Raw genomic sequence first — 12,771 nt, 5'->3', positions numbered from 1 at the left:
ACACATATATACTATACAGCCAGTGAGAGTATCGAGTTTCGAGCGATGTTCCAGAAAAATAGAACAAAGAGGAATAGATGGTGCCCAGAATATATAGGAAAATACTGCTTCTTCAATTAATGTCTTGCCCAAACCCTCTCTCTGACACGCCTGATCAGAATCTATACTGACGCCCAAATAATAATATTACACCGGTTGTCAAGACACTACTAACACATATACATATATACCTCATTCAACCACTGTATACTTCAGCCCCGGGTTTGCCTCCTTCAGAGTCTTTTCCACGATCTCCCATAGCGGCACTGCCAGCTTCTTAATATCATACGCAGCCGTCTTGAGTCCATGTTTTTCGTGTCTATGCCTTGAGAGGTTGGATGCTGCACATCCGATCGAGCAGTATATAGTGTCTCTCTTTTGATCAATGCATTCCTTGCACGCCACTGCGTTACTAGTCCAGTCTTGCATTTCGATGTCTTCGTCCTCATACTGCACACATCTATCTCCGCTCTCGCAGTCGTGCTCCAATTCATTGTGGTCGCCCTGCTCAGGTTAGATCCAGTCAGTCTGAAGAAGCTGGCAACACTCACAGCACCCTTTTCGAAGCATTCATCCGAGCACCACACTGTTAATTCCCTCTTGCCCCCCATGTGAGCAAGTGCTTGGCACACCGAGCATGAGAGAACATCCTTAGGGTCCACTGTAGCTGCACAAACCGCACAGGGTGGTAGGTTGTATAAGTCCTGGGAAACAGCGGGCGTTTGGCTTGCTTGGGCTCGAGTCTTATTCTGCAGCCTGTTCTGCTCAAACGCCATCTTTGCTCGGCGCAGCTCATCCAGTCGATTTCTGTGATGCTCACGTTGCGGTTCCGTCATAAGGCTCGCTTTGCGATCTTGTGAGATCCGGTCGATGACTTGCTCAATGGACATGGTGTCGCTGGCCGCATATGCTTCCAGGTATTGCTGCGCACTTTCCACCACTTCTCCCGTTTGCGAATCTTTGAAGAAGAAGTTGATATAGATCTGTTTCAATGATGCTGCGTCGTTTTTGGCGACTGTAATCTGATCGGTAAGGGAGTCCACATCGGCTTCCCAGTTTGCTGGCTTGCCAACACCCTCCCATATCCTCTCAGTGAGCTCTTCCCAGCGCTTAACCGGGTCGTCTAGCATTGCTCGCAGTTCGTCTTGATCTGCCCCGCCGTCTCCTACTGAGAGGAACTGCGGGTACATGCGTAGCACCCAGCGGTACCATGCCTCTTTTTCCGATGCAATACTGTCTTCGATTGACTTGAGGTCGATCTTCTTGTGATCTTTGACATCGGTAAACATGACGTCCAGTTCATTCAGAAATGCTCTTCGCTCTGAGAACCACTCTCTGCCTTCAGCATCGCAATATCGAGCACGCATCCTGTCGAGGACTTTGGGGAAACACTTTTCGCATTCCACCACGTTTGCTTTTTCGCATTCTGATAAACACGTCTTCTTGATAGCCTCCACTTCGTCGGCACATTGTTGCCTGTGCACTCTGGCCGCGCTCAACTCTGTCCAGTGCTCTGGCAGAGCAACCTTGCCCGTCGAACCCATCTCTCCCAATCCTGACGTGACTAGGTTGAATCCGTTCTTGATCTCTAAGTAGTAAACTTGCAAGAATGATTAATTCGGGGGTTTGCCAAAAGGTCAGTAAAGTTGAGGTCGCTGAAATTTATATACAAGATGAGAAACGGTACTGGTTATGTCAATGAATTAGCAGCTCGTAGTTAATGCGTGGTCTCTTTGTGATTTATAAGTCGTGTTAACGTCGCCTATTATTGTTGTTGATGAAATGAGAAGCAGGGGTCATCAACTGGAGATCTGTAGGTAAATCCCAAACTGCCGATGTTTAGGCGGTGTACATCAGCTGGGTAAGGTAGCTGTTTCATCCTCAATCGCTACAGACCATTGACAAATTCTCTCTTTATCCTACTAGCAATACAGTCAAGATGTTATGTAGGATAAAAGAACATGTTGAGTCACTATGTTCCTGGCCTGGGAAGCAAGTCTTGAACAGCACCAGCTTGGCCACCTGAAAACTCTCAGCACCTCGACTTACATGGAAATGAGTGCCTGACATATCAATCAGATCAACAATGCCCATAATGACAGTAATGTAACCACTTCTTGTATATAGAAAAAGATTAAAAGATGACGCAGTAATCTCTCTCGTATAATTATTTCATTTGCATGAATTTCTATCAACTCAAAAGGCATTGCTGTACATGTCCTGGCGTTATGCACATACCGAGGCGCCCTATCTTATCAGTCGCATCAACTTTCATCGTTTCGCGATCTCGGCGCATTCGTTCGTCCGCTAACAAACAACCATCTCTAATATCAAGCAACATGGTACGTCTCTTCCAATCCCAAATTACGAAAATAGCATGCTGACATAGAGTAAGGCCGACAAACTCCGCACCCAGCAAGAACTCGAGCGCCTCCAAGCGAAATACGTCGGCACTGGTCACCCAGACACGACAAGCTGGGAATGGCGCACCAACATTCAGCGCGACACATACTCTTCCATCGCCGGCCATAGGCCTCTTCTCTCTTATATCGCGCTTGCTGAGAATGAACCCATTACCAAGATTCGCGCGCAGATGATCAGGGTATGTCAAGCTGCTCCTTGTCAAAGGCCAATAGCTAACCTGTTGGGCGCAGAAAATGGTACAGCCTTGTGGTCCTCCTCCGCCACGCGAGGATTAGAGCGGACGGACAATACGATATCGCAGGCAGAGCTAAGAGATTCAACATGGCTTCGTTTCGCTCGGGAGTTTGGAAAGGCGTCAAGGATTAATGCCACTATGGTAGGGAAGACTTTAGACCTACAATACGATATTTCACCATACAAGATCGCGAACAGTCTCAATCTTTAAAATTAATTGTTTGGTCTGTATTGGGGTATCATAATGTCGACATTAGTCCTCATCTCTTTTGTCTTATCCCTGCATTCGACTGCCTTCGCCCACAGCTTCGTCGTCTTCTTCGCCGTCCTGTTGAGGCGCATCCCTGATGTTCAGACTCGCACGAAGCTTCTTCTCGTTATCGTCATTCCAGCTGTCGCCATAAACCTCCCGCGTCATGCCCATCACACCGTCAACGCCGACTTCTTCTTTTCCACGAGGACCGACATGCCACGTCGTAGTTGGGTCGCCGTCTTGGCCCAAAGGTGGTCTTTCAACTCTCTTGATGACGTAGCCTTGTTTCTCCATCCTCTTCAGGATTATTTCTGTCTTGTCCATTGATACATTCTGGTCGGCGTTGAGCCGCTGGAGATAACGCTTCAACTTCTGTTCGCTCAATTCTCCGCCGCTCAGGGAAATCACCGAAATGACCATTGTATAGAATCCTGCGTATGTAGCTTCGTCGTCCGCACTTGGTGTCTTGGATGGGGCGAGGATTGTTGCATGGCGATACGCTTCTGGTAATATCGACGTAAGGATGTAGGCACCAGAACCGAGCTTGGGCTGGGCATTAGCCTTCATAGCTATGTGTTATTAGTAGCTGAATCAAGAACGATGGACGATAGCTGTACCTTGACGCTTTTCCTGGAGTGACATCTTCTCTCTAACAGGCAACTCCCTCAATTCCATGCCCCAGACCCGTCTGAGCTGTGTTTGCGCCGAATCGAAGATGCGCCTGAATGATCGGCCTTGGGTGCCGAGGACTATTCCTGAATTAGCTTTGTCCTGTTATCCCACGGTTGCCATTGTTACCTCGCTCTTTAATACCGTCTCGGCGGATCGCGGTTCTCGAATATTCGCAGGAAATAACGTACCGCACCAGCTTCTTCACCAGCTGATCGTCGGCACTTTGGGTATGGTGTTGGTCTCCATCCATTTCGGCATCGCTTGGTTCTTGTTCGTTCTCGTCCTCAGAGTCGACCCTATTTCGTTGACGGGGACGAACATCTTCCTCTGATTCCTCGTCTTGGGCCTGAAGCGTATAGTAGGTTAGAGCTTCGTCCTGTCAGTGAATCACTGACGAATTGTACTCACGGGACGGCGGCGCCTTTGTGTAGGCATAGTAATAGCGAACAATTGTTGTTACTCAATATCAAATCTCACACAGATACTCATATGATGCAACCAAAGTTCCAATGATGCAAATATTGGCAACTTGTATGAATGAAAAAGATGGAGGGGCCGGCTTATACTGACGAAAGGCTATACGCGGTCTTCCCAACTTAGACGCGTTGAGCCTTATCAGACAGGTGGGAGCTTATCGCTTATCGGGTTATCGCTTATCGGATAAAATTTCTAGGGTCACTGGTCTCTACCTTAGTTTTGGGCAATTTTGGTCGCATTGTCGCATTCTGCTCCCTCATGGGGCTTCCCTAATCATTCTTTACTTCTCAATGATTTCTAGAGCGGTGCGAGTGCCGCGTATTCGCCTGGCATGCAGGTTTGGCTTAATAACACAACGCAGCACTGGACTGGGCTTCCGACCAAGTCCAGTCCATGACGGCCTGGCACGACGATTATATACATCCGAACTTGGAAATGCAGGGGAGAATAAGGTTGAGCCTTTTATAACAGATACGGACGCTTCGAAAATAAAGCCGAAAGAAGAGAAATTGGACGAAGAGCCAAAGGTTTCACCTACAGGGTCAGAAGACGCGACACCGGCTCCGAATCTTCCCTCCTCCACCGACGTCGACTCTGAGCCAACTAGTAGCTCCGAGGAACCTCACTTAGACGAGGACCCGATCTCCAAATCTGAGTTCGACGCAAAGGCATCTCCTGGCGATGAGACATTCCCGGAGAAGCCAATTGACGATGCACAAGCAATACTGGACGGTGCACTGGACGAATCCCCATCACAACCGCGATTGTCAAGATATGTTTTACCTGACCTGCCCGACTTCCCCAGATCGTCGTCAAGACATTCACCTAGCTCCGAACAGTATGCGCTGGACGACCTTTTGGGAGAATCGCAGAAGCCAGGGATCGAGGTATCTGCACTACCTGAACTAGAAGCCCAAGATGTTGGGGACGAGCTCATGCCTTTGCCAAAGAGACGCCTCTACGATCGTCTTATGCACGATGAATCGCTTGGAGTCTCTACTCTGGGAATGCCAGCTGATGCCATTATCATCAACAATCCGAATAGGACACGCATCGAGCGGCCAGCCCCCACCGTGATGGAAGCGAAACCTATAGAAAACACAGATCTTGACTGGGAAAATTTGACTCCTTCCGAAATGACAGAGCCTGAATCTGAAGAGATATTCAAGAATATCGACGAACTTTGCCCCGTGAGTCGTATTTTGCGTCTAACTGATATCGACAAGCTCGTCAACACTCTTTGCGACGGTTTCACAGTCACTCAGCTACGGGAGTATCACAGTGTTCGCAAGCCACAACCCAGGGATCATGACATGGTAAAATACGAGTGGATAGAACAGATTGTACCATGGACATCAATGAACTCGGTTCGACTGCGTGGCAATGATAAGGCCACTCTTGCTCAGAAGATCGTGTTGGATAAATGGAAGATCGAGGTTCAGGAACATGCGGACGATCTTGGAAAAGCGTTTATTTGGATGGATCCTGACATCTTCCCCTTTCTCACATGTTTGTTCCCAAAAACCTGAGCCTGGTGGTATATTTGCTGACTGACGGTCATAGATGGCCCCAACAACATAGGTCGTCTACTCTGGGAGCTCAGAAGAGATTTCGTAGTCGGCGAAGACGAGAAGTTAACACTGCATACCCCAAAATGCCGCCTCAATATTACAGCGAAGAAGTCGACTACTTACGGTATCCTCGCTCACATCGACCAGGCCGTGCAGAGGATGAAGAGCCGGGTTATCGACGTTGCCCCTCTTCTCCCGAAGACTCGATCAGTAGCCCTGACGCCGACAGAGCGCAAGGAGCTCGGCCGGCTAACCAAGACTTCAATCACGCCTGTAAGGCATGGCTCCCAGGAGGTACGAAATTCCATTTGTCCATGAAACGTACAATATCATACTAACTGGTTTCTAGAAGTTGCGCGTCTCCTGGATGCCCCAGCCTGACGAGCCTCCAACCGAGACAGAAGACCTTGCAGACACAGTATTCCGCTTAATCGTTGGCCGTGTCGTCCCGGGCGCGGACCACGGTGTCCTCCAGTGTCTTCCGCGATCGGACGACCAAGACCTAGTCACTGGCCAGCCCGTCCCTGTACAACGCCAGGCTCGGGCTATGTCGTGGAGAGACAAGCTCCAGAAGTGGCTGAGAATTGTAGCACCCATCAGCAAGAACACTCAAAACACTCCACCGCTAGGGCTGTCCTCCGAATCAGCGATTCCCGAAGAGAAATGTCCTCGCACTGGAAATGTAGACGCTACTACAGCAACGTTTGGCCATATCCTACACCAACGCGCTAGCACTTCGATGAAGGAACTCTACCGCAAACGCCGCATCCTAGCCCCCCTTACACCTCATCCCGCTGCTTTCTCCGCCCTCAAACCCGACAACGACTTGCCCCTAAAGGAGACTACTTCCATTGTTATGCACCTTTCGCCTCATTTCGATTCTTCAAAGAGTCCAGTAACGGATCCTAAGAAGAAACTCCCTGCAGATCCTGCTGTCTATATTACCATCCCCGTCCACCCTCAGGCTGATCTCGACAACTTCAAGATCCCCGACGACGTAACCGCCCACATTTATGTGCCCTGGCACAACAGCGACGTGCTGCTTCCTACAGAGGCTGTAGATGTCCGCCTTGAGCACAAGCGCTCCCATACTCTCCCAATAACTCACCCAGGCATGAAGAGTTTCTTTGAGAAATCGCAACTCAACCTTCGTGAAGGTCAACTTCGAACACCGAGCCAGGCCATGCTCAGGGTTCCAGGATCATGGTTGCGAGGAAGTGGCAGCGGCAGAATGAACACCGAGAAAAGAGACGTTCTTTACGACTTCCGTGGAACTGAGATCCATCAGACCGTGGAAATGCCTTGGAATGGCCACACACTGCGCTACTCTAGCATCGAGGCTGGACAGCACGGCGGCCAACGCCAGGAGATTACACTCCAGGCTGGTTTACCAGGCGAGAACCCAGTTGCTTTCAAGGATGAGAGACGTGTAGGCTTTTTACAGCTGGTCGAGGACATGGCCACTGGAAAATGCTTCTCCTGGTCTGAAGGCTACAAATCCATCAAGAGCCACCAGCTAGAAGATTTCAGTTACAATCTGTTTGAAGAGGATCTCCCTGAGGACGTTATTGTCGACAACGAAAAGTTTGATTCGCGCGGTCGCGTCAATCGATACAGACCAGCTACGAGCGGAGACAGTGACAAGCCTGATCCGCGTGGCCGCTTGAATCAACATAAGTCAGCCATCGAGATGGGCAATGATAGGTTTGATTCGCGTGGTCGTGTCGGTGAGCGTGAGTCAGCCACGAAGGCGAACGGTGGCAAGCTTGAAATCCGTGGTTGTGTGAATGAACGCACGTCTGGCCCAAAGCCAAAGACAGGAGCTCCAGTTGAGATCTTTGACGACATAGAGGCATTGTTTGCGGCGGAGGGCCAGACTTTTGAGCTCAACCCCGACAATACACCCAAGCCTGACGAGCAACAGCTTGACGAGACCAAATTTGACGAGAAAGTGTCTGATGAGAAATATCCCGATCCTATCGCCAAAAGGAAAGCGACAGATAATCTCATGAGTTTCCTCGACGAGTACGCCAGCCCTAAGGCCTTTGTGAGTGAAGACAACAAGAAGCTCTACGGCATCGATGCTGCCTACCACCACAAGAAGTCAAGGACGAGCGTTCCTAAGGATACTTCTCCGATCGACAAATTGCCAGATTTGCCAGAATTTCCAGAAGCCACGCCCCCGAAACCTAACAACAACTTGCCAGATTTATCAGAATTGCTAGAAGACAAGGCCACACCCCCAAAACCTCAAAAGGAAGATGTTGCAACTAAAAAAGAGAAGACTCGCAAAAAGGTCCAGAGTGAGTACTTCGCAACCAAGGAGCCAGTACCCAAGCCCAAAGCAACGCCAAAGAAATTAGCAACTACCAGGAAAGCCAAGGACAAGCCAAGCAAATATACCCTCCCAGAGCTACAGAAACCCGCCACAATGTCAGATGCAGATGCATTTGCTGCTCAGTTCGCCAGACGAGCGACTTCAGAGAACAGAGGGAAGGACCAAAATAGTGTCATTGGGTTCTTCGACACCCTTCCAAACGAGAAGCCTGCTAAAAGGCAGCCCGCTCAGAAAAAGAAAACGTCTACTTCAAAGAGAAAACAACCGACATCGAGTAACTCGAAACGCAAAAGGCTTTGAACCGCTCTCAAATGAAGTGTTTGAACATGCTACGACCGAAACGATGTCAGGAGTACGAACAAGGACGATCATTCATGAGGCTTGTGTGTCACTCTCTTGCGCCTCTGTTTCTCTACAGCGCCATGCTGGTCGTGACTTGCAACGTTATACATGAGGAAATCGTAAAGATTGCGAGAGGCAGCTTTGGATACGCAGAAGAAAAAGGAAAAGATACTATTGTATACTAAAATAGCATGTATATCATATGTAACATCATTATTAGACGAATATATAGAGGAAAGGGGCATTATGTATCATTACACACCAAAAATACAACATCAACAATAAATCACGGTACAGTGCACACTGCATCACTGTGATCGCCACACACACTGAACCATCCGCCTGAACGAACTACTGACGCTCTAAGGATCTGCTTCAACTTACAGGTAATCCAAGTCAATCAATTGAGCAGAAATTACATCACGAGAAGCTTCATTTGCAGCAGTCACACATCACATCACAAGCATCATAGGTAGGAACAAGAAACTTTTGCACGAATCACTTCTAGACTCTCTATTCTTTTTTTGATTTGCACACAACCGAGATCCTGGCCTTTTTTCTTTGCCTCTCATTATGTGCCCCCAGACAAAAGCCGAGTGCTCATGCCAACATGATCATTTCGTCGTAGAAGCGAGTACATCAGCCCTTGGGCGTGAGATCGAGGTCGTAAGATCCCACTGAAGGTTGTCATTTCAGAAATAAGTTGCTTATTTCTTGGCGGCCTTGGCAGCGGACTTGGTGACCTTGCCGGCAGCACCGCTGGACTTCTCGACGGCCTTGATGACACCGACGGCGACAGTCTGTCGCATGTCACGGACGGCGAAACGACCCAGAGGAGGGTAGTCAGTGAAAGCCTCAACACACATGGGCTTGGAGGGAACCATCTTGACGATGGCGGAGTCACCAGACTTGATGAACTTGGGGGCGGCCTCAGTGGCCTTACCGGTTCGGCGGTCGATCTTCTCCTGGATCTCGGCGAACTTGCAGGCAATGTGGGCAGTGTGGCAATCGAGGACGGGAGCGTAACCAGCACCGACCTGACCGGGGTGGTTGAGGACGATGACCTGGGCGGTGAAAGAAGCGGCACCCATAGGGGGGTCGTTCTTGGAGTCACCAGCGACGTTACCACGTCGGATGTCCTTGACGGAGACGTTCTTCACGTTGAAACCAACGTTGTCACCGGGCTGGCCCTCAGTGAGCTGCTCGTGGTGCATCTCGACGGACTTGACTTCAGTGGTGACGTTGGAAGGAGCGAAGGTAACGACCATACCGGGCTTGATGACACCAGTCTCGATACGGCCGACGGGAACCGTTCCAATACCACCGATCTTGTAGACATCCTGGAGGGGAAGACGGAGGGGCTTGTCAACGGGACGCTTGGGGGGCTCGATGGAGTCAATGGCCTCGAGGAGGGTCTTGCCACTGAGCTTGCCGGACTTGATCTCACGCTCCCAACCCTTGTACCAGGGGCAGTTGGTGGAGGGGGTAAGCATGTTGTCACCGTTGAAACCGGAGATGGGGACGAAAGCGACAGCCTTGGGGTTGTAGCCGACCTTCTTGATGAAAGAGGAGGTCTCCTTGATGATCTCCTGGTAACGGGCCTCAGACCACTTGGTGGTGTCCATCTTGTTGATGGCGACAATGAGGTTCTTGACACCAAGGGTGTAGGCAAGAAGAGCGTGCTCACGGGTCTGACCATCCTTGGAAATACCAGCCTCGAACTCACCAGTACCGGCGGCAATGATGAGAATGGCGCAATCGGCCTGGGAAGTACCAGTGATCATGTTCTTGATGAAATCACGGTGACCGGGAGCGTCTGAGTGATATATTAGTACGAAGAGAAGTAGAATGAAGCATGAGCGACAACATACCAATGACGGTGACATAGTAGCGAGGAGTCTCGAACTTCCAGAGAGCAATATCGATGGTGATACCACGCTCACGCTCGGCCTTGAGCTTGTCAAGAACCCAGGCGTACTTGAAGGAACCCTTACCGAGCTCAGCGGCTTCCTATTGTTGAATGATTAGTGACTGCTTGACACGTGACGACGCACTCATTGAGGTTGTAATGGTAAGAGGGCAAACGCGCCCCGTCGCTCAAGTGGCGGGGTAAATGCCCCACCAAAAAAATTACGGTCATATTGCAAAATTTTTGGTCTCGAGCGGGGTAGCGGGCACGTTTCGAGTCGTAGGGGAAGTCGATGGGCAAAGGACGCGCGATCGAAGGGAAAGTGACTAACCTTCTCGAACTTCTCGATGGTTCGCTTGTCGATACCACCGCACTGGTAGATCAAGTGACCGGTCTGTGAAACGATGTCAGTATGTTGCCTTTGAGAAGTACCCCGCCAGGTCTTGGTCGGGATTGACGATGGCAGATAAGCTCATTGTCGAGGAGAGTACTCACAGTGGTCGACTTGCCAGAGTCGACGTGGCCGATGACGACGACGTTAAGGTGAGTCTTGTCCTCCTTACCCATTTTGACGGTTGTGAATGGTTTGTGATAAGGTTTTTGATGTACGTGCTGTGAAGAGGTCAGCGGCCGAAGAGGCAACGTGAGGAAAGCAGGCGATTATCAAGAATATCTCCAAAGAAACCTGCAATGAAGCAATAGATCTTGTCGATGTTCTTGATCAAGGCCTTGAAGGGTTGCACATACAAAATCGCAGATCGGATGCTTGAACCGGGTATGCGAGACGAGGAGGGAAGAGAAGAAAAATTCCAAGGGAAGTGGTGGGAGGAGGAGATTTAAAAGGCGAGCCAGAGGAAGGAGGGGTGGGGTGGGGTGAAAGGCAGGAGCGGCGCCGCGGGGCAACCAGCTTCGGAAGCCCTAACAGCTCAGAGGTTTTTTCAAAAGGCAGGTGGGTCTGTGTGAGCCAATCATTAAGCTCTAAAGCATAATGACGGCGAGTGAGTAAAGACCTGGTCAGACTTCAGCAATGGTACGAGGAGGGGCAGAAGAAGCTCGACGAGGGCGAGATACCAGAGGTTTGTCGTTAATATCAAATGACCATGATCAAGTATCTACGGTGGCCATCACGAGATCACACTGCACAGTCTGCTGCGCATTTGGACGAGTCTTTGCGGTGTTGCTGGCCGCTCTTGAAGCTGATATCTGGGGGAGCAAACTGGCAGGTTCAGCGCAACACACATCCATTCTCAACGAACGAACAAGCCCCGGCACCCGAGAGGAATCTCAGTAAAGCTGCTGTGCTCTAGTGTACTACCTAGGCACCGCATTTAGAAATAGAAACATCACCATAGCGCCTCTAGCTGCTCTATCAGCAGCTCAATAACCTATCTCAACCTCTTTCAATATCTGTCTTCCACCAGAGCAATCGCAAAAGCGCTGGTTCTGCGTGGAGGTACAAGCGAACTGTTAGGCGGGTACATGCGGGGCGCAATTTTTGCGATTCCTTTCTTGTGCGCATCGCCGCCCAAAGGAAAATTTCTCACTACGGCCTGAAGAAAAATTCGATCATGCTGGCGGTCGAGGCTCGGTGGGTTACCCTTTCGTGTGGTGGATGCGCGGGCGCGTCCTAAAATTGTCTGGGGCCTGCTTGTGGTCGGCCTGCTACAGAGACGAGCATGGCTCTGGGACTGTTCTGCCCAACGCAGCATCTGAGGATTTTTTTTTGCCCCTCAATTTACGTCCGTCAGCCCAACGCAACCACGGCGTGAGTCACTTGAGTAATCTTAAGATCTTCTTCCTGAATTCTCTCGCTCATATTATCACACCGATAAGAGTATCCTGCCCGAGTGGCTCTCCTTGTTGGCTCTTCATTTTCTTCCGCGTTCGACCACCAAGGGAGGGGAAGCTTCAAGATTGCCCCTCCTCTATGGCGCGGTCTGTTTCTGGCTCAAACTCCCTGCACGAATCAACGTCATGCTCCACTGAATCTTTTAGCGCCTGTGGGTTGCCACCACCGCTGCGCGACCAGTGCACGGAAGATCTAGCCTTGGCTGGGATGTGTGAGGTGGTCAAACAGGAAGTTGATTGTCTCATCAAAAATTTTCAAGCTGGAGGGGTAATACAGTACAGATAGGTAGAAGCGAATATCAACAGTTCAGTTAGGCATCATAACATCAGGTAGATCATGTATTTGATCCCTTCTACTAATGTCCAGAACATTCGTATGGTCAATCGCATTGACCATAATCTCCGCTCATTGTTGCATTTCCTCGTCTTGGTCTTGCGCCTGTGTGTTGCCCAGCTGTTGTTTACTCGTGTTGTGCCCCTCCCCCTCCTTGTCAACAACCCCTCCATCAGAGTCTGGTCCAAGCAGTGGTTGCTGGGATCAATAGCCTCTAACCACCGAACAAGCGCGCCAGAGCAGAAAAGAAACCACAAGGAGGGGCAAAAAAATCATGTCCAGCCACTGTGGAGCCCACACGAAGCGCAGCTGCAGCTCACCTTGATCTGT

The 12,771-nt window shown here is 50.1% G+C and overlaps 5 protein-coding genes across 6 annotated transcripts; 2 read left to right on the top strand and 3 right to left on the bottom strand.

Annotated features, from left to right (window-relative positions):
- Positions 1-30: 30 nt before the first annotated feature.
- FOIG_13087 (uncharacterized protein) lies at positions 31-1,812 on the bottom strand. Its single transcript, XM_031214132.1, has 2 exons — positions 591-1,812; positions 31-543 (listed from the first exon to the last, which is right to left on the bottom strand). The coding sequence occupies exons 1-2, from the start codon at positions 1,581-1,583 to the stop codon at positions 232-234; spliced, it is 1,305 nt and encodes a 434-aa protein (XP_031056280.1). The 5' UTR covers positions 1,584-1,812; the 3' UTR covers positions 31-231.
- Positions 1,813-2,337: 525 nt separating this feature from the next.
- On the top strand, positions 2,338-3,159 carry FOIG_13086 (uncharacterized protein). The gene is made up of 3 exons (XM_031214131.1): positions 2,338-2,381; positions 2,435-2,641; positions 2,694-3,159. The coding sequence occupies exons 1-3, from the start codon at positions 2,379-2,381 to the stop codon at positions 2,736-2,738; spliced, it is 255 nt and encodes an 84-aa protein (XP_031056279.1). The 5' UTR covers positions 2,338-2,378; the 3' UTR covers positions 2,739-3,159.
- FOIG_13085 (uncharacterized protein) lies at positions 2,887-4,057 on the bottom strand (the record flags this gene model as incomplete). The annotated part of the gene is made up of 4 exons (XM_031214130.1): positions 2,887-3,519; positions 3,568-3,699; positions 3,749-3,968; positions 4,031-4,057. 4 exons carry the CDS (start codon positions 4,055-4,057, stop codon positions 2,972-2,974), a joined length of 927 nt encoding a protein of 308 aa, XP_031056278.1. The 3' UTR covers positions 2,887-2,971.
- Positions 4,058-4,300: 243 nt separating this feature from the next.
- Positions 4,301-10,143, top strand: FOIG_13084 (uncharacterized protein). The gene is made up of 3 exons (XM_031214129.1): positions 4,301-5,608; positions 5,663-5,964; positions 6,020-10,143. Exons 1-3 carry the CDS (start codon positions 4,390-4,392, stop codon positions 8,306-8,308), a joined length of 3,810 nt encoding a protein of 1,269 aa, XP_031056277.1. The 5' UTR covers positions 4,301-4,389; the 3' UTR covers positions 8,309-10,143.
- FOIG_13083 (elongation factor 1-alpha) lies at positions 6,018-11,271 on the bottom strand. Of its 2 annotated transcripts, XM_031214128.1 has the most exons (5): positions 11,007-11,271; positions 10,755-10,871; positions 10,591-10,653; positions 10,222-10,360; positions 6,018-10,166 (listed from the first exon to the last, which is right to left on the bottom strand). In XM_031214128.1, exons 2-5 carry the CDS (start codon positions 10,824-10,826, stop codon positions 9,058-9,060), a joined length of 1,383 nt encoding a protein of 460 aa, XP_031056276.1. In that variant the 5' UTR covers positions 10,827-10,871; positions 11,007-11,271; the 3' UTR covers positions 6,018-9,057. The 2 variants fall into 2 exon arrangements, with proteins under 2 accessions (XP_031056276.1, XP_031056275.1); XM_031214127.1 differs by having other exon boundaries at positions 10,755-11,271.
- Between the last annotated feature and the right edge of the window lie 1,500 nt (positions 11,272-12,771).

The sequence above is a fragment of the Fusarium odoratissimum genome (genome assembly GCF_000260195.1).
Source record: "Fusarium odoratissimum NRRL 54006 unplaced genomic scaffold supercont1.30, whole genome shotgun sequence".
Taxonomy (NCBI): domain Eukaryota; kingdom Fungi; phylum Ascomycota; class Sordariomycetes; order Hypocreales; family Nectriaceae; genus Fusarium; species Fusarium odoratissimum.
Note: the sequence above shows the minus strand (reverse complement) of the source record. Positions and strands in the feature narration are given on the sequence as shown.

Bases quoted from the DNA above. Each gene is read 5' to 3' on its own strand.
- FOIG_13086 (XM_031214131.1), top strand. The intron at 2,642-2,693 runs GTATGTCAAGCT...TGTTGGGCGCAG, and splicing joins TTCGCGCGCAGATGATCAGG to AAAATGGTACAGCCTTGTGG.
- FOIG_13087 (XM_031214132.1), bottom strand. From the start codon at position 1,583: ATGGGTTCGACGGGCAAGGTTGCTCTGCCAGAGCACTGGACAGAGTTG. The intron at 544-590 runs GTGAGTGTTGCC...TAACCTGAGCAG, and splicing joins AATGCTTCGAAAAGGGTGCT to GGCGACCACAATGAATTGGA.
- FOIG_13083 (XM_031214127.1), bottom strand. From the start codon at position 10,826: ATGGGTAAGGAGGACAAGACTCACCTTAACGTCGTCGTCATCGGCCAC. The intron at 10,654-10,754 runs GTGAGTACTCTC...ATCGTTTCACAG, and splicing joins ACTCTGGCAAGTCGACCACT to ACCGGTCACTTGATCTACCA. The intron at 10,167-10,221 runs GTATGTTGTCGC...TATATCACTCAG, and splicing joins CTACTATGTCACCGTCATTG to ACGCTCCCGGTCACCGTGAT.
- FOIG_13084 (XM_031214129.1), top strand. From the start codon at position 4,390: ATGATTTCTAGAGCGGTGCGAGTGCCGCGTATTCGCCTGGCATGCAGG. The intron at 5,609-5,662 runs GTTTGTTCCCAA...TGACGGTCATAG, and splicing joins CATCTTCCCCTTTCTCACAT to ATGGCCCCAACAACATAGGT. The intron at 5,965-6,019 runs GTACGAAATTCC...ACTGGTTTCTAG, and splicing joins TAAGGCATGGCTCCCAGGAG to AAGTTGCGCGTCTCCTGGAT.